This window comes from Danio rerio, chromosome 6, assembly GCF_049306965.1.
Source record: "Danio rerio strain Tuebingen ecotype United States chromosome 6, GRCz12tu, whole genome shotgun sequence".
Classification (NCBI taxonomy): domain Eukaryota; kingdom Metazoa; phylum Chordata; class Actinopteri; order Cypriniformes; family Danionidae; genus Danio; species Danio rerio.
In genome coordinates this window covers 12,438,578-12,456,051 of record NC_133181.1, presented here as the reverse complement: position 1 = coordinate 12,456,051, position 17,474 = coordinate 12,438,578, and the positions used below count along the sequence as shown (strand labels likewise).

At 35.8% G+C, this 17,474-nt stretch overlaps 1 protein-coding gene across 1 annotated transcript in view; it reads right to left on the bottom strand.

The window, feature by feature from the left end:
- Window positions 1-43: 43 nt before the first annotated feature.
- The window catches only part of col5a2b (collagen, type V, alpha 2b), a 57,686-nt gene continuing 40,255 nt past the window's right edge, over window positions 44-17,474 (bottom strand). Inside the window, exons 37-54 of the mRNA XM_001919970.9 lie at window positions 17,366-17,419; window positions 17,208-17,261; window positions 16,995-17,102; window positions 16,260-16,313; window positions 16,100-16,153; window positions 15,799-15,960; window positions 14,300-14,407; window positions 14,024-14,131; window positions 13,881-13,934; window positions 13,674-13,781; window positions 12,698-12,751; window positions 11,536-11,643; window positions 11,405-11,458; window positions 11,194-11,301; window positions 9,251-9,575; window positions 7,255-7,442; window positions 3,771-4,013; window positions 44-867 (exon numbers count right to left, since the gene is read on the bottom strand). Of these exons, the coding sequence (XP_001920005.4) occupies window positions 721-867; window positions 3,771-4,013; window positions 7,255-7,442; window positions 9,251-9,575; window positions 11,194-11,301; window positions 11,405-11,458; window positions 11,536-11,643; window positions 12,698-12,751; window positions 13,674-13,781; window positions 13,881-13,934; window positions 14,024-14,131; window positions 14,300-14,407; window positions 15,799-15,960; window positions 16,100-16,153; window positions 16,260-16,313; window positions 16,995-17,102; window positions 17,208-17,261; window positions 17,366-17,419 (2,091 nt within the window). The 3' untranslated portion in view covers window positions 44-720. The remainder of the gene's footprint in view (window positions 868-3,770; window positions 4,014-7,254; window positions 7,443-9,250; window positions 9,576-11,193; window positions 11,302-11,404; window positions 11,459-11,535; window positions 11,644-12,697; window positions 12,752-13,673; window positions 13,782-13,880; window positions 13,935-14,023; window positions 14,132-14,299; window positions 14,408-15,798; window positions 15,961-16,099; window positions 16,154-16,259; window positions 16,314-16,994; window positions 17,103-17,207; window positions 17,262-17,365; window positions 17,420-17,474) is intronic.

Sequence of the window (17,474 nt, the reverse complement as noted above, 5' to 3'; positions counted from 1 at the left end):
CTCTGTGCGCTTTTCTTGGCAGCATCAAACAGCACTCAAAAGCTTGTTTTCAGACATTTATTCATGGCAAAAATCAATGGAGATCTGTTGAAAAGAAATTCAAATGTTTAATCTATATGAGCAATTGTTTCCCTCTCCACTTAATTGTACAAATGGGACTTTTGCTGTAAAAAGCTGGGTAAAGAGTTTGCTTGTCGTGTATTGTTGGCTAATGAGCCTTTAATGAGACCAGCATTGGTTTTTGTGTGAGTACTCATTAATTATTAAGCATAAGTGAATCATCTGTCCAACCCTTTGCTATTAACATTTTAAAAAAAGTTAAGAAGTAAACTTAAAGATCTTACTTAAATACAACACAAAAACAACAACAATTTCTCTCATCCACATTCACTTGACCTTCAAAATCCATTCAAAATAACTGCAAAATGGTGATCATCTTCAAATAAAATACAGATTAGACTGACAAGGCACAGTTGGAGTTGTAAAACATGACTTGGAATAATTTCAATCAATGTTTTTGCACATTTTAATAACACTTGCTGTACGAAGTGCAAGTTAAAGGGCCCATACAGTCTCTCATGGACTCATAGACCACAAGGCTAGTGGAAATCATGAATAATCATGAAATAAAGGTCAGAAAGGCCCTCGCAGATGCTGTTTCGACAATAAATATTGTGTTGGCCGAGCGCTCAAGTCCAAACAATGCTTTCATCCTTGGTTTCATGAGAAGCACACATGGCCGATATCAATACCAAACTCCTGATCTCGGCCACCCACGTCAACTGCAGCCAAGTCCACAATCGGCAGCCGTGAAAGTGTTTGCGTGCGGTACTCAAAAACGGTCCTACCCCATTCGCCATTGGGTTTCTGGAAGGAGGAGCAAAGAGAGAGATTAGTGAGGTTGGTGGTTCAACTGTAGCTTTTTTGGCACCGAAGAAAACACTTGTTGAAAATCATTCATGGGGACTAATGAAGACTATAGAATACACAAGACGTGTCACTCGTATAGTTTTAAATAATGAAAAATTGAACAGTCAATATGGTGAATGAAGCCCCGCCTTTTAGTACAGGAGCCAATCATCAGTCACTATGGACTGACATGAGGAGAGGGGCTCTGACCAGACAAGATTTTCTGCAGATATTCTGTGATTTAAAGGTTTAGAAATGAAACTAAATAAATCGTTGTTGTTTAATTGTATTGGTGATTCCTGATATGAAATTTAATCGTATACTTGTCAAGCAATTTTGGAGAATTTGATGTTTCCATATTCAAACAGAATGCCCTAACAAACTGCCTGAGAGGCATTTCAAAGATGGCCGCCAGAAATATTTGAGACAATAGCTGCGTCCCAAATCGCATACTTATGCACTATTTTACGCCATTTTGTAGTATAAATAGTGTAAGTAGTGTGTTCACATTGAAAACTCTCAAAATAATAAGTGCACTTTAATTACCCGGATGATGCACTCATTCAGCCGGTAAAATGAAGTGTGTAATGATGGACACTTCACGCACTCAACGACCGCAGGTTTGCTTACGTAGCGGAAGGGGCGGAGCGATCGGACGCACATGTTGAATAACTTTATTTATTTTGGATAGTGAAAGCAAAATTCTCCTACGAGAGTGATTATAGCGCCTCCCGATGGTAAATGCGGCAATACTCACGGCAGGTATTACTTGATAATTCAGTCGTTTATTTCACTGATTTGGCAACAGTCAAACGTCATCAGGGAAACGGTTTGAATTTCCGCTTAGTAAAAAAACATTAGTGTGCCATTTGGGACAGCACTACATACATATACTATCCTGTTGAGTGTGTAAGTGCATAAGTACATAGTGCATGAGTGCATAGTGTATAGTGTGCCATTTGGGACGCAGCTAATGTCTCAAGTAGTTGGACAATCAATTAAACCTGTATCTACAACAGCACTGTATGGTACACTTCCTTTGTCAGTTCACTGCTCACAATACAAAGCAGATTTTGTGGCTTTTGTGTCCCTCCTGGCCAGACGCCGTATTTTACTACATTGGTTTATTTCACAATTATTTTACTACAATAATTTGTATTTTTTTATTTTTTATTTTTTTATATAAATATATCTGGGGTTAATAATTGTCATAATCATTTAGATCCTTGTTTACTTCTCTCTCTCTATGTCAAAATTTACAATAATATTCTAAAATGTGTGATATTTGTAAATTTTTGAAAATTTCTATAAATAAAGTTGGGGGAAAAAAATTTAAAAAAAAGATGGCCGCCAAGTGAAACGACTTGCCTTAAAGGGACATTGGGACTAACTAACCTTATGCTCTGTTCACACCAGACTCAAGCCTGTTTCACACCTCTAGTGTAAGCAGTGCGCAAGCAGAGCGTGAGCAGCTTGTGTTCTTTTGGCGTTTATGTTAACAGATTAGAGCTTTTATACCGCACACAGCAGCAGTGCGTTATCACGAGGCGTGAGCATCGCTGAAGCAGCAGTGCAGCGCTCGAACACTCTGGTGTAGTGCGGACGGATGGCGTAATTGTAGCAAAACTTATGCTTTCAAAACAAACATATTAGTGTAAACGGGGCCTCTGGTGTAAACCCAGCATAAGGAACATTCAGCAATTTACAACAGCAAACTGTCCACAAGTCAATTCAATCAGATGAGATAACTTTAGCAGATAAACCCAACACAGGGTCACTTTGTTGACGTTCTTAAGCCTACATTTGAGTAAAACTGCAAAAACATGTTTAACTGCAGTTTCTAGGTGACTGCAGAATAGTAAAAGGAGCTTTTGTTCCTTTTCAAAATAATGATATTTACAGGGAGATATTATTGATGAGTAAAATATCCTGTTCATGCAGTTCTTTCCCCAACACAAAAAAAACACCACTAAACAACTTGCCAATGTGCATGATTTGAAATCGAATACATTTGCCATATATCTGTCTCGCTCTATATCTTCCAGCGATAAAAGCAATGCAAAATCAAAGTAAAACTCTGCCCTTTTTCATTGCATTTGAATGGTTTGGGTTTAGGTCACGTGTTCGCTGCTCTAGTTGATTTGTACAACAAGCTTGCTTTCTGTGACATCCCTATCCCATGTATATTAAATTCACACAGATGTTGACAGCGCCCTCTAGTGAATTTGCCATCTGAAACATGCAATGGAATGTTCCCGGAGCAACATACTTTACGTTTCACAAAATATTGGCTGAGAAATGCATTTCCAATGAGCCTGGGCTGGATAAGCCACCATTGAGAATTTAGACAGTGATACACATACTTGAGTCATATAAAAATTTAATTATTGCTATTGTGATGGTATACATTACTTTAGATATTTAGTATTTGTAATGTTCAAGGCTAGATTTTTTCAGAATCTTATTGTTTTCAACTCTCTTTTAAATCTTTGAAAGAAGTTGTATTTATTAGTGTACATGTACACTTCCTGTCAAAAGGCTATAATAATAAAATGTTTTAAAAGACACATCTTATGCTTACCAAAGCTGTATTTAATAGTTTAGAAATAGAGTATTGTTATTTTATGATTGCTATTTTCATTTCAGAAGTTTATTGTTTGTGCTATATATTTAGTCAAATAAAGGTCAGCATACACATGGTGATATTAAAATACCATAACAATAATTAAAATAATAGTACCTTCTTAAACAGTTTCAACATAGTGTCATAGTGGCAATTAAATGTATGATTAGCTTTTAATTGGCAAATATAGATGCCAATAATTAATAAATGTGAAAAAAACAATAAAAAGTGAACTTACTGAGCAGCCGTCGGCGGTGACGGTGTACTTCAGACGATTGCTGTTGTATGCTTTGATGTCCTGTCCATCAGAAGCCTTCAGGATTAAAGCCTTCTTTAGATTGCTGTTCTTCTCATCTTTATAGGCCACAGTGTTTTTGCAGTGGTAGGTGACGCTCTGTGATGCTTCTTTTGACAGCAGGCGGAGGAATCTCAACTGGACTGAGACTGCATTAGCTGATGCCTCTTTGTTTCCATAGGTGAACTAAAGAGGAATGATAAAAGAAACACAAAGGGTGGGTGGTGGTGGGGGGGTTAACTAGGCTTTAGAAATTGGTTTAAAATACAGAGCTAAATATTGTCTTTTGTATCTAATCCCTTTACTATTGACACAGGAATTGTATTAACATTTATTTTATTACCACTAGATGAAAAATTAAAAGGTTTTTGAGAAATTCATCTCAAAATTCTGACTTGTTTGTCTCAGAATTATGGATTTGTATCTTGCATTTCTGACTTTATAACTTGCAATTTTGCATGTTCACCTCACAATTGTGAAAGAAAAAATCCAGAATCAAACAAAAAGTGCTTCAGGGGTAATAATTGTCAGTGCTCTTTGGATAAGAGACTCATATACAAAAAATCATCAGTCCAAGGCACTCGAAAAGTAGGTGAAAGTAAAAACAAATACTTTATTAACATGATTATTCATTCATTCATTTATTTTCTTGTTGGCTTAGTCCCTTTATTAATCCAGGGTCGCCACAGCAGAATGAACCGCCAACTTATCCAGCAAGTTTTTACGCAGCGGATGCCCTTCCAGCCGCAACCTATCTCTGGGAAACATCCACACACACACACTCATACACTACGGACCAAGCCTACCTAATTCACTGTACCGCATGTCTTTGGACTGTGGGGGAAACCAAAGCACCCGGAGGAAACCCACGCGAATGCAGGGAGAACATGCAAACTCCACACAGAAACGCCAACTGAGTGGAGGCTCGAACCAGCAACCCAGCGACCTTCTTGCTGTGAGGCGACAGCACTACCTACTGCGCCAATGCCTCGCCCAACATGATTAAAAGGCTTTTTTTTAGCCTTTGTTACTTTTTTTCGAGTGCCTTAGACTGATATTTTGTAAGCTTTATTATTTTTCATTTAGTGGCTAAATCGGTCTTCCATTGGTATTGTATTGAGTATTTTTATTATTTTATTTGATGTGATTTGACTTGACAAGGACAATGCACATAAAACAGCATGGAGGCTATTTGGCATTTGCAGTCCCTGGACTTATATAATATTCATTTATTCATTCATTCATTTTCTTGTCGTCTTAGTCCCTTTATTAATCCGGGGTCGCCACAGCGGAATGAAGTTTTCAGCAAGTTTTTTCACAGCGGATGCCCTTCCAGCCGCAACCCATCTTTGGGAAATTATATAATATAATATATTATAATATAATATAATATAATATAACATTGTACACATTCATTACTTTTCTTTTCTGCTTTGTTTATTAATCAGTGGTCGCCAGAGCAGAATGAACCGCCAACTTATCCAGCGTATATGTTTTAAACAGCGGTGCTCCAGTTTCCTCCACAGTCCAAAGACATACGCTATAGGTGAACTGAATAAATTAAATTGTCCGTAGTGTCCGTCATAATTAATTCTGTTTATTTACATGAGTAAATGTGTGTATATCTATTCAGTTTTTTACTTAATTTCAGTAATATTATTGACTAGTGTTAAAATGTTCATCTGATTTATGTACAATGCAGTTTGTAAAGTAAAGTAGTAAAGTAGTCTTTTACTAGATATATTATATGACAAGCTTGCTTTGTTTACCAAATAAAGTAAATCTAAATGGATTTGCATTTTAAACATTAATTAAAAGTTTAAAAGATATTATTTTTTGTTTCATATATTAAGGTTTTAGTTATGATACTCCCAAAATAATTCCGCAGAAATCCGCAGACTTTTACCAAAATTCTCAGCAGAAATAGCAAAAAACGTCCGCTGATTCCGTCTGGCCCTACTCAAAAGAAATTTACTGTATTACTTACCATAAAAAGAAACTAAGTAGCACAACTAGTTACTTTTTTGGGGAGTAGCTCAATTTTGCCACGCATTACTTTTAAAATGAACTTTCCCCAACACTGCTTAAAATGATACTACCTAAAACCGACAGATCAATACCATCTCAATCAGCACACAATCCTACTGTTAATACAATATGAAATCTTATTAACTGTCATCTATTTAGAGACAGTTTTCATTTTGAATCCAGTGACAGTACAAGTTATTTAAGCATTAAATATTGGCTAGTTAAAAATTTGAAATCCCAATGACGTATTTTTTTAAATACTTACAAATTCGCAGCTATATTAATGTCAAGCAAAACTATTCACTAGCTAGACCTCTACAAACTGAATTAGAAAAAATAATGTTTTATCAAAATCCTATGACAAATTATATCTCCTTGTTTTATAGCAAATTAGTCAATGGCTCCAAAGAAACATTACAATCTAAGAAAGATTCTTAGTGTACAGATTTACAATATGACCTGACAGATTTAGAATGGAGCCAAATATGTGTTAAAGCCCAGACCTTGTCAATTAATACTAGATTTAAAATGATCCAATATAAATGGGTAATGCGCACCTATATCACACCTGAAAAACTAATCAAGTTTAACCCAAACATCCCAGATATATGTTTCAAATGCCAAAAACATTAAGGAACATTCTTTCATTGTATCTGGGAATGTGAGTTGATAAAGAATTTCTGGCAAAATGTGATAACATTAATCTCGTCAATTATTTTAAAACCAATTCCAGTTACTCCTGAAATATGTGCTTTGGGTTTATTTCCTGTAGGTTTGTCATTATCAGGTTATAAAACTAAAATGATTGATATGTGTCTTGTTATTGCAAGGCGTGTGATAGCACTCTATAGGAAGAACACAGAAAGTCCATCGATTGATCACTGGCTAAAAGATTTGACACATTACATTGCACTGGAAAGAATAACCTACAGTATAAAGGGCAGATTAAAGGAGTACCATAAAATTTGGGATCTGTTTAAACAATTTTTGGAACATAACTATACAACGGCACAAGCAAATACCTCTCACACTATTGATTGATATATGTATATGTGTATTTTTATTTGTAGAATAAAGTATATGTTTTTGTTTGCCTTAGCCCATGTATAATAATACATCTACCTGCTAAACTGAATCTGGATGCTTTGGGGAGGCGGAGGGGGGGGTTAAAATGTAAAATATAAAAGTGTATTTTCATGTTAAATTTCAAGTGTTTTTTTCCTACAATAAAAAAAAATAATAATACAAAATATATATATATATATATATATATATATATATATTGGCTAGTTACTTTTCACTGTAGATTGGAGTGTGTATACTGTGAGACATGCTATTAGTGTCACATAATTAATTAGCCTTTTTTTATTGAAATGATTGCCACTGTGATCATATTTACCTTGGTTCCTCGGTTCATAGTTGCTCCGAACCAGACGGGTTTTTGGTTGCTGGACTGAGACGTCCACCAATTCTTGCGTGGGACACTGGCAGGGTTGGCAGGGATGCAGGTCTCCCCCATTTCCATGTTACAGTACACCTGGATGGCGTCTCTCGTGCTGCCCTCATTCGGGTCTATCCAATAATCACCTGTAATACATTGGGAAAAAAGCTCAGCATGTTTCTTGCATATATGTTAGTGTATTAAAAGCGTTTATACTATGTATTATTGCATTCCACGCTAAAAAGAAGTGTGAGTGGGCTTGACAAACCACATGTAGAAAAACTCTACTCTCAAAAAAACACTCCGCCCTCCTAATTCTCGCCCACTTAATTCTCTGAGCACAAACAGTTCCTCATAACTAGCACATATTGTGTGTATTGCCTCTTCAATTAAGTTGCTTTGGACAAAAGTGGCTGCTAAAGTAAAATATTTCAATTCTTGTTTTTCCTTTGGATCCCACTTTATATTCCAGTAGATATTCAAAATTTACAAAATTCCGCTATTTTTTGTATGTTCTGTCCATAGATTTTGTTTTTGTTGACCCTTATTTGATTTTATTTGATTATATACTTTATTATATTTGTAAAAACAAATCTGACAGTGCACAAAGAAATGCTAATAAAATTCTAAACAGACGTATTGCTATTTTATGTTTCCGCCAGCCTGATTATTATATAAGTATTTTAAGTTTTGTCAGTTTTGTGGCTAATTCATACGAATTTAGTCGTATGAATATGTACGATTTTAAAAAGGAGGCGTGACACCTAACCCCACCCCTAAACCCAACCGTCATTGGGGGATGAGCAAATTGTAGAAAATTGTATGAATTAGATCATACAAATTCATACGAATTAACCACTAAATCAAAAAGTTACGAATTGCCATCAGATTGTGTTGGTTTTTGCTTTGCTTCTCAGGTAATATTCACATTATGAGCTCAATTTTAATCATCTAGGCGCAAAGTCTGAAGCGCAGGGCGCAAAAGCATTTAGGGTGTGTCCGAATCCACTTTTCCTTTAAGGACAAGTACGCTCTGCGCCACAGAGCATGGTCTAACATCGAGCTTATTCTCTTAATGAGTTCTGGGTGTGTTTTGAGAATATACCAATCAGAGTCCTATCTACTATTCCCTTTTAGAGTCAGTTGTGTCGCGACATTGCGTATTTGCTATTTACATGGTGGACTTTGTAAGTGGAAAAACTAAATGCTTCACTAGTAAGAAAGAAGTTAAACAGCATCTGCAGCTAGAGTATAAAGAACAAGCCTCCTCCATTCGGCCTTTACTTTCACTTTCTCTCTATCGTGGATAAGGGAATGTGTTGTACGCACAGACATCCATTAGCCTACATAATTAATTTTGTTTGTTAAGCTCATTAAGACAATATATTTCTCATATAAGGGCCGGTTATAAGCTAAATAATTATTTTTTTTTAACATGTTTTAAATGAAACAACCTTTATTTTGACATTACATGCAAGCATCAGGTTGCTTTATCGAACATTTTTCTGAAAAGAAAGTTTTAATATTGTTAAACCCATAATATTTCCACTTCCCGAAGATTTACTACGAATCACTTCAAGTGAGGGAGGCATTAATACAGTTGTTCTTTACGCACATTTCAATAAGTCATAGTATTTTAAAATAGAAGGTAAAAATTTATTTTATCTGAATGGAGGCATGCTGCACAAACATCATGATAACAATCCCGTGTCTTTGAAAAAGATACACTGACCCTTACATATTAATGATCCATTTTTTTTACTAGATTTTACATTAATTTACATGAGAACAAGCATACAATGATGTTTGAGGCTCACTGTATGTTATTTCCATGTGCAGAACTTGTATTATTTAATTATCCCTACACATATCCAGATTTTCATTCTATGGCACCTTTAAAAAATTTAGCAGAATAAGCCCAGCTTCAAAAATCCAGAACTTCTGTTCAACTCACCGCTCTTCTTCAGAGGATAGCACTGTTTCAGGTCCTGGCATGTGCGGGCAGGATATTGGCGCGTGCCATCAGGACTGCGCATGCTGTCCAGCTGACTCCCCAGGCTCTTCAGAGACAGGTGAAGCCCACTGTCGACCCGAACTGCCTCAGATCCATTATTGGGTCTAGCTTCATCCTCGTTGAACTCTGGCGGTGGTGGTGGAGGCTCCTCTGGCTCTGATTCCACATCAAGGTCAAAGTTTGTCCCAAACAGGTCATCAACAGCAGCTATAGGGGGGCCAGGAGCACCTGGAGGTCCAGGTGGGCCAGGTTCTCCAGTGGGTCCCTGCAGACAAATGGGCGAATACTGTTTATGCTGAACACAAGTGTTTACACGTCTAATCACATTAGCAGCATCTGGTAATTAATCATGATTATGAATCATGAAGTACAAAACATGTCTGATTATAAATCATTAGGGATGCAAAATTGGCATCTGGCAAAAGAAACTGTTGATTTTCTGCTGCATCTGAGACAGTAGGCTTTTCACAATTAATAGCATGCAGGCAACGTGTGTATATACAGTACTTGACTATCTCCACTGCATGTATATGTAAATATACAGTGCTCAGCACATATAAGTACAGCCCTCACAAATCTCTCTTTTAAATTCAAATTTTAATAGGAAGCTTTACAATACTATATTTGTGCATACACATTAGTTTAGTCAGTACTGAAGCCGGTCCAAAAACTAGTACATCCAAAAACTAGTACATCCAAAAACTAGTACATCCAAATTTATACAGGTATGTTATAGAAAAATATTAAGTACAAATTTTAAAAGACATTGTTTTGGGCAATATTTTGCTTGAATTTAATGGTATTGTCCTACAATTTCTAACTATGTTTGGTGACTAAAATATTATTTTAATAAATATATCTGTTTAATAAATCTGTTTTGTATAAATGCACCTAAATACAATACCCATTATACACTGAGATAGATTAAAATATACAATATCAAAATGGGGTGTACTCAATTAAGCTGAACACTGTATTTATGTATAGTTATCAAAACTAAATGCTAAACATAGCAGCCTCCCTTCATTTTCACATAATATTCAACATTCTGTGGATCAGGAAATATGTCTATACAGTACATACAGTCGAAGACAGCATTTTGATTCTTCTTCCAAGTGCAGTTTAGCAGAGATTCTTTTAAACACATTTTAAACCTATTAATTATAACAACTTAATTCTAAAAACAAATTTTATTATTATTATTATTATTATTATTATTATTATTTTAAAACTGCTTTTATTCAAGGCAAACTAAAAGAAATAATACTTTGCCCAGAGGAAAAACATATAATTCAGAAGGGCTAATAATTCTGACTTCAATTGTATAACAGGGAAGTCCAAAATAACAGAAAAATAAATAATTGCATTATTACTTTAATTTCAGTGATTAGCATTTTAGCAACACACTAAAAATTATACAACATCTGTAGTAAGTTATTTTTTACTTGACCAACAACACTAGAATAATGTGTGACAGCATTAGTATAATATTAGATGGGATCTTTCTATAGACATAAAAAAGCTTAAACCATGTACTAGATTAACTAGATTAATTAGGCAGGTTAGAGTAATTAGGCAAGTTATTGTATAATGATGGTTTGTTCTGTAGACAACTGAAAAAAATATAGCTAAAAGGGTCTGATAACATTGACCTTAAAATGTTTTTTAAAAATAAAACTGCTTTTATTCTAGCCAAAATAAAGCAAATAAGACTTTCTCCAGAGGAAAAAATATTATCGGAAATACTGTATAAAAATATCCCTTGCTTTTAAACATCATTTATAAAATATTTGAAAAAGAAAACCGAAATTTACATGGGGGCTAATCATTTTGACTTCAACTGTATATAAAAAATCCTTTATACATATGATCTCTTTTCTCACCGCTGGTCCGAAATCTCCAGAGGCCCCTCGAGACCCAGGAGGCCCCAATGCTCCGGGTGGACCAATATCTCCTTCTTTTCCTGGTGGTCCAGCAGGGCCTGGGGGTCCCTATCAATAAAATTTTGCAACATTAAATTCTGTTCGACATTCGTCTGTTCTTCTGGTGCTTTGAGAAATCAAAGTTGAGTGATGTTTTGAATCTTTCACTCACTCTTTGCCCACTCGGTCCAATGATTCCAATAGCACCATCATCGCCTGGAGCTCCCTGCGAGGAAATGAATGACAGATCAGTAGATGGATATTGTATTTTGAAGCAGGGGACATATTTTCAATTATACGTACTGGTGCTCCAGGAAGTCCACTAAGTCCAGTGAAGCCACGGTGGCCCTTCTGACCTCTATCACCCGCTTCTCCTTTTTCACCTTTGTCTCCCATTGGTCCTTGCGGTCCCTAAGTTTGATCAGAAGACATTTTGCTTGAATGACAAGTTGTACACAACCTGACAAGTCTTGTTGCCTATCTAGGTTTTATGAACAGCAAATTACTTGACTTGTAGTTGATCATTTGATATCAGAAGTGGCTTATATGAAAGGCAAACGCCTCTAGATTACGCTTATTTTACCAAAATGAAATATGGACATGCCTTGATTTTTAATTATTTAATTAGGACAGTAAAATCTGACTTTGCTTAGACAAAAGTCATGTCACTGAACAGAAATAATGTACATTATAGAATATGAAGTCATGGTTCAGTGGGAAAAAAAGAATGAATATTGTGTATGACTCCCATGAGCTTGGAGGACTGCATCCATACATCTCTGCAATGACTCAAATAACTTATTAATAAGGTCATCTGAAATGGCAACGGAAGTGTTCTTGAAGGACTCCCAAAGATTCTTTGGATTCATCTTCAATGCCTCCTCCTTCATCTTACCCCAGACATGCTCAATAGTTTGCGTGTTCTCCCCGTGGCGCGTGGGTTTCCCCAGTTTTCTCCCACCGTCCAAAGACATGCATCATAAGTAAATTGACTAAACCAAATTGGGACCATAGTCAATTTCCTAGCCAATAGTATTTTTCCCTTAAAAAGCAATTCGTCATTAGTCACACATACTAAGTAGGGGAGTTCTTGAGATCTACCCAAGTTCAATCTCTCTTGAGCTTTTTTGAGCTTTTTTGAGCTCAGGGTTCTCTCCCGGGACAGCAAGTTTTTAACCAATCATCGGCTAAGTGTGAACTCTTGAAACAATAATAACGGTGCTATGATTAAAATTTAGTATTTATTCATGTGAACATAAATGTGGAGTAATATGAAATTATAAAACTAGTAAAATTATATTAAATAAAAAATGAATAACATGACAATTGCAATGTTAAAACTACATAAAGTAATTTCTTTTATTATTGTTACCTACAGTATGTATTCTATTATTTATTTTAGTTTTTCAGCTTTTTTAGCTTTGGTTTTAGTTGTTTGCACCAATATGTAAATATTCAGACATACTTTTTTCCCTCTGATTCCTGCTGCACCATCAGCACCAGGTGGACCTCTTGCACCCTGTAAAAACAAATAAAAAACTGAATAAATTCAATTAAATGAGCATTTAAAGAATAATATTTATTATATAGAATTACATAGAATATTTGTTATTGTCAGCCACTTTAAACATTAGAAAGAGTTTGAACATTAACACTGCACTGTTCTTTAAGTAAAAAGAAAACTGCTGTACTGTTGTAATGTAAAATATTAACAAATAGTAAGATTGTCGTCAAAACCTGGAAATGTTGCTTGGATCTCATAAATATAGGCTACAGTATATATCATCATATTCATATAAACCATTTTTGAAAATTTTTTGAAAAATGTTGCATGTACACATGACATATTTGTATATCTTTGCAATCTTAATCTACACATTCACTACATATTTAAACTAGAAATTAGATCTGCTTACAGCATGCCCTTTACAGTACGTGTGTCAGCAAAGTAAGCGATTATATGCTTAAATAGACTGCTTTATCAATTCATACGTGATTTATACATTCATATGTGCGGCTTTTCCGTGATTTGAGATCTCATCTTAAGTAGACCGAAGAGTTTGTGTTAAACCCAACACAGATACCAACTTAAATTAAGCTATATTCTAGCTCCTATTCTTAGCATCTGATAACGCGATGAACTAAAGTATACTGATGTGAGCACATCGGTCAGCTGGTGCTGATCACAGTGTAATCATTCATGTCAAAGGCTTAAAACTGTATTAATTTTTTTCTTTTACCATTCAGTATTCATCCGCGTACCACTGGAAGAAAGCTCACATACAACTACTAGTACGCGTACCACAGTTTGAGAACCATTGGACTATAATATAAATAAGTTTTTATAAATTACAGAGAGAAATGATTTCTTCTTGCCAATCTACTGATTGTATCAGACACAAATTTACTTCGACATGTCAGCAATGGATACATAAACAAACCTGATGTCCTCTCTGTCCTGGACCTCCAGGGGTTCCGACAGGCCCTTGGGATCCTGAAGCTCCCTGGCCACCTGCGAGACCCTCTGGTCCTGAGTCTCCTCTGTCACCCTGAGAGCAAATTATTACACATCATTTGAACTTGGCCTTGCTTTTAAAAAATAATATTTTAACAACTTTATTTATGTCAAGTGAGGTACGTGTCCGTACTCGGACTCCAATGATCCCATCGGCTCCTTGAACTCCTTCAGCTCCAGGCAAACCCTTATTAAAAAAATAATTAAATCATGTAATGGGTGCTTATATGTATCCAGTCATCTTAACTGTGTGTTTTTCAAACCAGCATCTCATACCTCTGCACCAGCATCTCCTCGGGGTCCAGCTGCTCCTGGCAAACCAATGGGTCCAGCACCGCCTTTGGTTCCATGGGGACCTTGAGTACCAGCTTTTCCTGGTGGACCCTTGAAAATCCAAACAGGTAGTAGATGTGGTATCAAAGAAGTTGTATTGTAGCATTCTCATCCTTTACCAATTGTACAGCTAACCAACTGGGCTGGTAAATGCAATTCTAAAATGACATATGTCAATATAGTCATTCATATGGCAAGAAGGTAAAAATTGTGACCTACCGCAGGTCCAGGAAGGCCAGCCATTCCCCGCTCTCCTCTCATTCCAGGAAGACCCACAAGTCCTCTCTGTCCTGGAGTTCCACCGGGACCTGGAGGTCCATCTGGACCCTTAAAAGTAAAGAAGAAAAAGAGTTTTGACATACAGAATCAAGGTGATTTCTTTAGACTTTATCTAAATATAAGATTCGTTAAAATTTGTAATACTGAACACAATATACTATTATATTCCAACATTTTTGGGATTGACAAACTACTATCAGGATTTTTTAAAGACCCCATTTCTTCCATACAATAAAAAATAAGCCATGAAATTGAATACTAGGTCGAAATTATAACTTTAAATGGGATTTCAACTTTTAAATTCGAAATTTTACCTATGTAAGATTTTGCTTTTTATCTCATAACTCTGACTTTTAAAGTCATAATCTAAACTTTTTATCTCATACATTTCATTCTGAATTTTAACTTGGTATTCCATCATTTTACCTGTTATCACATAGTGACTGAAATTGTGAATTTCATCATAATAAATCATAATGTGGTCATAAGTCATCATAACCCAAGAGTAAAAATGCTGTGTTCCACAAAAAACCTTTCACTAAAGAGTTTTTCTCATTGTGAAAAGCCTTTTACACTTTACTGTAATCTAAAGAAAACAAAAAATTTTACCCTTTTGAGAAATTAAGTTTCCATGGATGTTAAAGGTTCTTCACTGGACCATCGATGCCAATAAATAAACATAATTTTTTGGAGTGTAGTTAATGTAATAGTATTTACACCATTATTACATGCCATTGGAAAACATGTCTTAACCCATCTTATGGTATGATAGTTAGTGTAGGATGAAGAACGTAAATAACAAAAAGTGGTGCATGGTAGAACGGAAAGAATTTACTCCACTTGTTTCAATTTATCTGAAATGTCATTATTTAAACATATCAATTAGAATTACCATGTTAGATTATTATTATTGTGTAGCTTTAGGTAGCACACTGATATATTGGACAGCATTTGTCATGTGCAATCTTAAGCAAATTACCTACTGCTTATTTTTTCTTTTGTTTACACACAGTCTGTAAAAAATGCAGATTTGTACACTCCTGTGTTGGCTTTTATGAGATTATGGTGTTAAACCTGGGTCATACCAACACAATCTCACAGCAATTTGTAACTTTTTGATTTAGTGGCTAATTTTTATAAATTCGTACGATCTAATTCGTACAATTTAGTAAGATTTGCTTATCACCTAATGATAATTGGGGTTAGGGGTGGGGTAGGGTGCCACGCCTCCTTTTTAAAATCGTACATTTCCATACGACTGAACTTGAATTTGTACGAAATAGCCACTAAACTGTCAAAACGTAAAATACTTACGTTTCCTCGTGAGATCAGGCTGGTCAAACAGTTTATTTTTTCTGAATTATTATCATTCAGCACAAGAATAACCCTGAAAAAGTACTGTATTAACACTGAGTGATAACTTATAAGGAATCACATACCGGCAGTCCGTCCTCTCCCGGTTCACCTTTGTCTCCAGGGCCACCGGCAGGCCCTGGGTTTCCAAGCTCCCCTTGGCGGCCTGGACCTCCAGGTTCTCCTGGAATCCCAGATGGGCCCTCTTTACCTGGAGCTCCAATAGGACCAGGCTCACCAACTGGACCCTTAAATGAAATATATGCAGGTAAAAAGTCCATTCAGCATTTTTTCCTATTTTAAGGGAAAGTATTTTAAAGGACTATTTTAGGGACTAGCTATTAAATGTAGTTTGTGTGTTGAATCTGTACAACAAAAATCACTCACAGCAGATCCTGCTGGGCCGACACCTCCTGCGAATCCTGGAAAACCACTGGGACCCTTTTAGCAAAATGGATTCAGAAAAAGAGAGAAGACAAAAAGCAAGATGATTCAGCAAGTAATGAAGCATTTCTGTGTATGACAGCCTGTGATTTTTGTGACTTACAGCTGCTCCTTGAGTTCCTCTGCCACCTTTGAGGCCTGTGATTCCCACCACTCCCTAAAAGAAGAACTATGTTCATATGTCTTATATTTGCAAATATTTACTTTTAAAGTTGGGGATTGGTAAGATTTTTTAAATATTTGTCTAGCAGCATGACTTGCAAGTGGGTGGGTTTGATAAACCACCTGTAGAAAACACATTATTTCATCTCTTTGATACTTTTCTGACACTTGCACCAGTTTTTGCACATTTGCACCAAACACATTTTTGGAATCACTCCATATCTATTACAAAATATGAAAACGCTATGCATTTATAAAGTGTGCTTAACACAGGTGAGTGGGCTTGACAAACCACTTCGAGAAACACTCTTCTCTTTCTAAAAAACACTCCCCCCTCCTTTCTTGAGCACTTAATTCTTAGACCAGTTACTAATAGTTCCTTTGTATAATTAGCATGTCTTGTGTGTATTCTTCTCGTTGATGGCAAAGCTGAATTTTCAACATTGTCAGTCTTCAGTGATCATTTTAATAAACTGATTTGATGCTCAATAAACTTTCATTATTATCAATTATTATAATAATTTCATTAAATTTTTGTATTTAATTGTTTCAGTTTTTGAGGGGTTCTTTGACACAAACAGGTTTTTTTTTTTTTTTTTTTTTTTTTTTTACTTTTTAAACTGTCTCATTACATGACCTATCATGTCTGTGATTATCTATCACTCCTGTTTCTCACCTGTGGCCCAGGTTTCCCTGCCATTCCCTGAGGCCCTGGAGAACCTCCTTCTCCCTTTGCACCTTCCTCTCCAGTTTCACCTTTAACTCCAGGCTGACCATCAGGACCCTTACACAAAAAAGACCACATTTACAACTTATACCAAATTATGTTAAAAAATAATAATAATAATAAAAATATTTCATGAATGAATGAATAGGTGGACTAACTTACAGGAGGTCCAGCAAACCCAACAGGACCAATAGGACCTGGTTCTCCAGGTGAGCCCTGAAACGCAATACATTAATGATATTGGCAACCACTCCAGTGAAGAACACACAATAAGCAGATGTGAAATGTCAGGTTTTCTAATGTTAAACTGTTCTACTCACAGGCATTGCTCTGGAGCCTGGAGATCCAGAGGGGCCTCGTGGGCCTTGTTCTCCCTGTAATTAAACAATACTTTCAGCACAACAGATACACAACAGTAATGAAAGAAAC